At 34.2% G+C, this 9,008-nt stretch overlaps 1 protein-coding gene across 1 annotated transcript; it reads right to left on the reverse strand.

The window, feature by feature from the left end:
- Positions 1–791: 791 nt before the first annotated feature.
- On the reverse strand, positions 792–8,719 carry LOC100807801 (protein BONZAI 1). Its single transcript, XM_003532283.5, has 16 exons — positions 8,432–8,719; positions 8,276–8,323; positions 7,148–7,296; positions 7,007–7,055; positions 6,287–6,343; positions 5,824–6,012; positions 5,592–5,726; positions 3,500–3,561; positions 3,298–3,400; positions 3,103–3,217; positions 2,390–2,466; positions 2,176–2,313; positions 1,942–2,106; positions 1,353–1,466; positions 1,135–1,231; positions 792–1,054 (listed from the first exon to the last, which is right to left on the reverse strand). Exons 1-16 carry the CDS (start codon positions 8,579–8,581, stop codon positions 960–962), a joined length of 1,743 nt encoding a protein of 580 aa, XP_003532331.1. The 5' UTR covers positions 8,582–8,719; the 3' UTR covers positions 792–959.
- Between the last annotated feature and the right edge of the window lie 289 nt (positions 8,720–9,008).

Genomic DNA, 9,008 nt, shown 5'->3' on the forward strand with positions numbered 1-9,008 from the left:
ATAAAGTTTAAGGTTTGCAAATATATGATTGGATGAAATGTTTAAAAAAGTGAAAAAAATATGTACTATTATAATTAAGTAATTATATAATAGAATGTTTATAAACTAATAAGAAGCATATGGAAATTTTGTTATATAATCATACTGTTTTTCATTTTAAAAAATTTTACATTAAAAATATTTACTGAAATAAAAATTTTATAATTCTTTTTTTTTATTTCAAGAATTCTCCATCCCAAACATTTTTAACAAGGTAGGTGCTTTTTCTTTTCTTTTTCTTCCTGTTAGGCTTGCAAATTTCATAAACTCCATACACTTACCTCTTAACGAAACCGGATTTAAAAACCATACTCAGCAGGGAAAAAATTTGAGAAACAAATTGAAAAATTTTTATTTTTTAAAAAACATAATTCAGTCAAATAAGTTTAAAAAAAATAAGTACCTCGCGTATAAAAGTAAAACAACAAAATAAAAAATAAAAAAGTATAAATAACTAAAATTCTAGAAAATTAATTTAAAAAATATGAAAATAATCAACAATAATTTCAGAATTTAAAAAATTAAAAATACTAAATGCTAATGGAAGCCACATACATCAAAAAATAAAATAAGAAATGTCATTACTCTCAGGTAAAGCTTATATTTTATTAAGTATTAAAAAAATAAATATATTAAACATGTTCAAAATAAAATGAGAAATAGAGTTATTCTTTGTACGAGGGTGGATTATATTGGGGATGACCCACCATAAAACCCCCAAAACATGAGAAGAAAAGGAAATTCCAACTATATGGCACTGAGGAACTCATCTTGACCCGTTAATTAACATTAACATTTAGTACAAAGCATTAGTTCTCAGCCCTTGAGCCATTTTTTCCCTATATCGAAAATGGAAGGGGCGTGGAAATTGCACAATATCAATGAATAGAACATTTTTTTAATGTACAGTCTTTACATGACTAGGAATTCGGTAGGATATTTCTGCTCCGCATGTAACTTAAAAATTGAGTAGGTAATTCAGCTAAAAGTGCTTGAACTACTGAAATTTCTCCACCTGCAATAGGAAGAAGTTTACGGGAGATTTTTCAGTTAGAAGTCATTTGACAAAGTTATAATTTGCAAACTAATACCTACTTTGAACGTCACGGAATGGAACAAACTGGACTATATCACGTGAAGCAACGCGACCAGATGAACTTTCAAGCCTCTCTCCTTTGTCAGCATCCAAAATCTGTGACATTGAACAACAAAACTACATAAAGCTCTACGATGGTACACCGGACACAGCTCAATGCTTACATGCCAAAAATTCATGATTTTGTGTGTAAAGAGCAACACGTTAGACTAAATACCTCCATTTCTTTGAAATCAGCTCCTCCTACGCCAACAATAAGGATTGATAATGGTAGATCAGATGCTTTAACGAGAGCATCTTTTGTTTCTTGGAGATCAGTCACTACTCCATCCTAGAAGGATGTCAAATAAGTTTCAGCACCAGCAGTGGAAAAGACAAGGTGATGCAAAATCTTAAAATGTTCTCAGGAGTCAGGATGGATGATTTTCTTATGTGTGGAACGCCAATGTAATGGTATGCCTCAGCTATGCATAACATTAATGAAACAAGCTAACCTATGCTAAAAAAATATAAAAGAGGAACTAGAGAAGCACTAGTCACATTAGGTAGGTACACTGAATGATGATTTTACAAAATAGGATTCAAATGAAATGGGTTACAATGGAATTAATGTTCCCAATCCAATGTTGAAGCTTTCAAAATATGAAGTACCTCATGAACTTAGTCCACTTTAAATCACAAGTAAATGCACCTTTTCTCAGTTTACACACTTTATCACTTCAATGAATGAAATCGCCATTCCACCAACTAAAATTATAACTAATACACTTTCACATATAAGAAGGCAATAGTATTGAAACTCTTACTGTGATGATTAACAAAACAAAGTACTTTCTTCCACCATTTGCTACAGATTGGCTGGCAATCAGTGCAGCATTGCTTATGACAGGTCCAAAAAGAGTTGGTCCTGCAAGAGAAACATTAAGCAGGGCACTCGTGTATGCCATCATAATTCCTTGGATGCCTTCCACCTGCAAAAAGACAAACTTATTAAAGAACTATCTAAATATGACAACAAAAGCAAGATTTAACATTTTTACCTCACAGCAATGGCTGCTTCCATTCAGGTTGAAACAATGGGAGACAGGAGCATCAATTGGTCGTGCTCCAAATCCCCATGTAGGAAATCGCTTGTCTGAATCATAATACTGTAACACCTCCCCAACCTCTAAAACTGCCTAGAAAAAACATTCATACAACATGGATCAGTAAACAAATAAAGTTGTGAAATGTAAACCAAGAATCATTTCTCACCCTCTGGTATGCATTCGGCCGTCCTGAAGGATCAATATAATGCAAAGAATCTGGAAGGCGTGGATTTCCATTTGAAGCTGGTAAACAGGAGGTTAGTCCATAAGAATACATATCATCTTCATAATCCCATACATAACCAGCATGTTAGATACTTAGATGTAAGTGTAAAATATAACCAAGATTTTAAAATCAGATCATTGAACCGGTGAAGATAGTGGTTCAAGGTTCAATGATCTAACCATTGTTGAATAGGTAATAATTAAATAATATTTAATTTTAATATAATATATTAACCAATATTAAACATAAAATAATACAATATTCATGAATTCATAATATTAAAAAAGGAAAGCAAAACAAAGAAAACATTGAAAAACACTCCACTTATGGATAAATTCAGGTGGCTAGACTGAAATCCGACACTAGATATATAGGAGATTCAACCAAACTTTGACTAAACGGAACCTGAACTCGTAAAATCCAAATCTGAGATAGGAATAGAATAAGCAATTTTCAACTGAAAATAACATATCCCAAAACCCAAACAACTAAAAACAAATTCCCATGTTAGAAATACAATAAGCAAAAATAATTATCATTTCACTCTCCATAACCTGATTATTTTATGCACATATTATACAGAAAAGTGCTGAAGACATCTGTTGCAATCCAGAAAATAATTTATTAGGCACAATTGAAGATCTATGATATACCTGTAAAATCAATGGCCACCATGAAGTTCAATTCAAATCCCCCAGCCAAGTAATCCAGGAAACTATATTGGATACTCTCAGAAAATTTGTCCACAAATAACTGGCTTTTTAACACCTGTGTTGTAGTTAAACATCCAATTAAGAAAATATAAAGGAAATTATAATTGAAATCAACTTATTTTAATATAATAAAACCTTGTTATGAGAATTATGACCCGCAGGAGCAGACGAAATAAAATTTTCTCCTTGGCCACCTGAATAAAGCTTCTCCAGCTCCACCAAAGATTTCTGCACTTTTCTGATAAAACAAGAATAAACAACCCTAATATGCATTTCATCCTAGAAATAGATTTAAGGGACAATAGGACAACAGCTGAAAAAAGTAACAGTTGATTACCCCATCAAATCATGTTTGCCATTGCTATTGAAGTTATAGCACTCTATAATCAAAGGACTTTCCTGTATAAAATAAAAATGAAAATGAGGTAGCTTCCACTATGTCAGCATGTCTATACCAGACTTCAAAAAAGCAACCCAAAAGAGAAGTTAAAGCAATGTTACGATATATGGGCAAACTTCCTGATGGTAACAATAAATGCACAATGACCCTTGCTGCAACGGTAAGGTTGCTGCACTCTGTCTATTACATGCATTGGACCACCTTTATGATAACAATATATGCACGCTTCCAGTGAACTATAGTCAGTATACTAATACCACTATACCAGCAGCATACCTTCATCACAAGTTAACATTAAACACCAATACTATCGATACTAGGCACTGAAATGAAGTGTAAAGCTAATTATTAAGATATAAAGCCCTTCATGGGCCTCTATCCAATAGCTTAAGCTTTTAGGAGAGTTAGTCATTGACATGGTATCAAAGCCTTTATGATTAACTGGTCAAGAATTCAATCCTTGGCACCCCATTCTTCTACATAAAAGTTGAATAACACATGGTAAAAGTAGAACTAAGCATTGTCCTGTTGGGGTCGAATTGCAAGGTATGGGACTTGAGTCCCACATTGTAAGTATGGGATTCTAGTGTGGGGTTTATAAGTCCTTGGGCTCTTCAACTACAATAGCTATCTTTTGTGATGTGATTCTCCTAATGTTTTTATCAATTGGTATCAGATCCTTCCGCCATGTCTATCGGCTACAAACATCTGACGTGAGTGGTATGCTGACATTGCAGTGTTCACTCGGCACTAATTAAAGGGCTAGTTCACAGCAAGCCAGCACGGGCGTCAGGGCTGTGGAGTGTGGTGGAAGTTTAGAGTCCAATTGCAAGGTATGGGACTTGAGACCCACATTGGAATTATGGGATTCTAGTGTGGGGTTTATAAGGCATTGGGCTCTCCAACTACAATAGCTAGCTTTTGTGGTTTGGTTCTCTCAAGGTTCTTGTCATGTCCACACTTCAAGCTGAATGAGTTCTTGCATGAAAGGCAGGGGTGTCTTAGATATAAGTCACACATGAGCCTCTCCTAACAACTTAACCTTTATAGTAATTGATTATTGAGTCATTGACAACGACAATAGAATATTTCTGAATGTATAATTTTATTTTGATGAAAAAAATGCAATGCCACTTGAGCCAATGAACTTTCATTTGAGGAAATATTTGAAAACAAAAAGAACATATGGTTCTCTTTCTCTACTTCAATAGGAAATCAAAACTAGAAATGTCTATATAAGACATATGGCAGCTAGGTCAAATAGCATTGTTACAATATAAGTATTATTGTTGTTTTAACAATCTTGTTACATTAGGAATATTGTTGGGTTGTACAAGTTAATGAAGTTATATTAAACTTGGGCATAACCTAAAATATTAGTATAAATAGTAGTATTAGGTCAGTGTTTTTCATAATAACAACAATGTTACTTAGAGTTCCATTAGTAAACTAACCTATGTTGTATCTTCTCTTTTCCATCTAATCCTTAAATTTCAACATGGTATTCTGACACCTGCCCATGGTTGCATCCACCATGAAGTTTTCAAACAATGGAACTGTTAGGATCCAATTGGAATACGGACTTGAGTCTAGCATTGGAAGTATGTGATTCTAGTATGGGTTTAAAGGCCTTGGGTTCTCCAACTATGACGGCAAGCTTTTGTGGTGTGGTTCTCCCAAGGTTCTTATTTGGAACTCCTCAATTGTAGCTTAGATTGTCATTTTCCTAATTGGTTTTTCAGCTTCCTCCCCATGTCCTTATGATAGTCAAATATGTTCTATCCTGTGGAGTTTTCCCACTCCATTGATTCTGCCTTGTCTTAGGGAATCAGAATACCCTAGATTGTACTAGATAGAGTGATGGACTATACTTGACCTAAAATATTAGAATGAATAGGAATATTGAGTGTTTTTAATCACATTTGTTTACAGTCCAATTAGTATTTAGTAAATGATTCTCCTTTTTTCTCTTTTCCATATACTCTCTAAATTTCAAGAAACAAAACATCACTGTATGTTAGTTTTATACCTTGCTTCCTACTTGTTGAATATTCAAGAACACTGGCTTCCATATTGGGTTGTGATCATTCTTTATAACTTCTGTTTTACAAATTGGAATATGGCTACCACCTTCCACAACTTTTGATAGCAATAAAAAGGGATCCTGAAGGACAAACAAAAGCGCGTCTTATGTAATAATTAATGTTCCTCGTAATGGCTAACAAAAGACAAAAACAAAAGGCAAAAAAAAATATACATACACTTCTTGAGAAGAGATCCCTATATTCCAAATCTGAACACCTGAGAATCATCTCTATTGTAGTCTTTGAACTAACACATTCTTCAGCATGCACCAAGAGCTTTCCACAGTTTTGGGACTGGGTAGATCTGATAGAATCTTCTCTTCTGTGTAAATCTAATGTCATTGATCGGTCAAACTTTGTAATTATCTGCAGGGGCCAAATTTGTTACTGTTGGTGGGTACATTTGTTGGGATGCAATTTTATTTTCAGAAGTGGATAGGACAGCATAATTTGAGTATATATTTATTGGATTCAAAAACTTCCAATATGCTTGGTACTTACCCAATTAACTACTGGGAAAAACAGTAGTAGTGCGAGATAGAGATTAGTTGTAAAAAATATAGCTTCAATGAGTGTGTAATGAAATTTCTTTTAGTTGTCAGAAATCAGTCAACAAAGAGCTGAACAGTCTCTACTTTACCTCAGATAGTGCACAGGTTGCCTCACCTAGATATTGCTGCTCTTCTAGCTTAAGCATCTGCATAAGTCACCCTAATTGTTATAATGTGGACTTCTATAATCATGCTCTATCAACATGCTATCATATCTAATGAACAAGCAAGGAAAAAGGTCCAGATAGCAAATTAATATGTTTTCAGGGAAAGAACTTGAAAATTATTTTTGCACAACCTTATGAGGAAATTGTGCAGAATCTTAACCATTAGGGAAAAAAAAAAGTGGGCTTCAGTTGTTATCCACTGGAGCACAAACCACAAAGAAGGCAGTGAGGAATCTGATTGTGTAAATAGCAGCAACCAAAAAGTCTCATCCAGTGATCCATGCTTATCAAGCATGCACAAAATTTTACCTTTCTCCTAAAATGATTCAGAACTGTTAATTTACATGTCCATACAGAAAGGGTAGCAGCACAGCATATAGCATGCGAGTTTTCCTTACTAAATAAAAGCTTGAACTAAAAAAAGTGAATGTAGGAGTCTATCTGATAAAATAAAGAAAATGTAACTGACACACCAAAACATATAATGAGGCATAAAATGAATTTTAAGTCTCAACAGTTACATGTGAAATCTCAAGCCAGATGTAGGCTATTATCTAGTTTGATGACAAAAATATAGAACCATATCTTACTAAGAAAAATAGAAGAAAAATTAAAATGTGCATAACATAATAAACACTATACCTTTACATCTATGTTGTGAAACTGAGTATCAACATCATACACACGAAACCTGTTAAGAAAGAAATTTTCCAAAATAATTCTTGGTGAAACAACAAAATGCTCTGCCTTGTTAGAAGTAAAAACATCAATATTTAAACTTACACTAAAACCTGAACAACCTCAAAATTATATATGAGAGTGTGTTTAGTAATCCATGTAGGATTTAATGAATTCAGAATTACTTCTGTCCGGCCAAGTTCTGTGAGTGCTGCATTTTTTCCTCTTGCATAAAGAACCATCATTGGATCACTCTACAGAAATGAAGAGTTACACAATAATCGTACATCTGATTGATGAGAATAATAGCTATTAAAAGCATGACATTTTATGTAAACGATGACAATCAGTAAATCCAAATGGGCAATTGACAGTGGCCTCATTGACCCATGTAGTTTGTTTGCTGAACTATATTATTAACAGGGTCTAGTTCTTTTTGTCTGGAACGAAAAGGAAGTTATTAAGATTTTCATGTTTGAGATAATCTGATTCAGACTTCATGCTTGCCACAAATCTGATTCAGAATTTTGTTTTTAATATGGATTTTCTGTGGTCCTCATGACAACAGCATTTCCCAATTACTAATTATTTTTTAACAAAAGGCGTATTCCAAATCTCATTCACGGAGGACATCTATACAAGTGAATGCGGTCCATCAACATTTTTCCACTCTTTTCGTTAAGATGTTTAACCTCTTTCAAAAAGTAAATACTGATGACAGTGCGATACAATACAACTAAAACACATGACATGACCCTTTCGGACTTCACAACATCCATCTCAGCATTGGAGATTTCCTATTTTGTGACAAAAAAAAAAAAAACTCTCTGCTAGAGATGGCAAATCACAAATGCATGATCCCATGAGGCAAGACCTATACGCTACTCCCCTGATTTCTAGATGTGAAATTCAACTAATTATTATTCGTTGCTGAAGTACTAGTACTTCAGAATTTTCCTATTATCAATTTTTCCTGCACGTGCATAACGCGACTGGCATCAAATAAGTGGTTCAAACAAGAATTAATTAAGCCGATATGCAACTGTGATTAACAGAAGTGAAGTGAGTATTCAAAATCAAACATAAATAAATAGCTATAGAAGAAAAACTACCGAAACAGAGAAAGAAATTGAACAAGGTAAATTAAAAAAGAAAACAACTATCTCCTCTCTCAAATCATCACAATTGAGCATTGGATTTTGAGAGATTCATGCAACGGTTAAAACGACAAACCTTGGAGAGCACATCCCGATCACGCAAGCCAGAAGCAGAAAACGACAGCTGCGAGAGAAAAGCGAACACCGTTAAAAGCTAGTAAAAGTAGGTAGCGAATTGAAGGGGTAGCTGAGTGAAACGACTTGGGAATCAGGAAGAGAGAGCGTAATGAACCTCGATCTGAGAGAAGAGGCCGTTGTAGCCGCGAGACCTGAGGAAGCGATCGACGGCGTCGTTGGGAGCGTTGGCCGGATTGAGGTGGCCGGCGGCGGTGCCGCCGATGGCAGATTGGCCGCCAGCGACGTCGGAGCAGCAGTTGCCCATAGACTGACTGACTGGGTGAAGTAAACGGGTAGTAGGTGTGACCTGACCTCAAAGACTCCAAAGTCGGAAATTGATTTGAATATCGAGAAAAGAAAACCAGACCCGGAATATCCTATTATTTATCTTCTTTCTACATTCCCATACCCAAATCATCTCTTCTTTTCCTTTTTAAAATTCACTAATATTTCAATTTCCCACAAAATTTATATATAATATTATAAATATTTGTGTATTATATTTCAATTAAAATTAAAAATTTATATTAATCATCTTTGTAATGAAAATTAACACTAGAGATTCCTCTTAAAAAAAGATTAAAAGTTGACGCTTTATTGAGATAATTTTTCTTCTTTTTTAGAAAATTGTACAAAAGCACTCATGTCACTTACAGAAAAACTTTTCTTTGCAGCCAAACATAATAATACTA

This window comes from Glycine max, chromosome 8 (assembly GCF_000004515.6).
Source record: "Glycine max cultivar Williams 82 chromosome 8, Glycine_max_v4.0, whole genome shotgun sequence".
Classification (NCBI taxonomy): Eukaryota; Viridiplantae; Streptophyta; class Magnoliopsida; order Fabales; family Fabaceae; genus Glycine; species Glycine max.

Coding starts and splice junctions, on each gene's coding strand:
- LOC100807801 (XM_003532283.5), bottom strand. CDS start 8,581: ATGGGCAACTGCTGCTCCGACGTCGCTGGCGGCCAATCTGCCATCGGC. Junction 3,562..5,591: donor TTCAACAAGTAGGAAGCAAG/GTATAAAACTAA, acceptor TATTTTATACAG/GAAAGTCCTTTGATTATAGA. Junction 1,467..1,941: donor TTGTTTTGTTAATCATCACA/GTAAGAGTTTCA, acceptor ACATCCTTCTAG/GATGGAGTAGTGACTGATCT.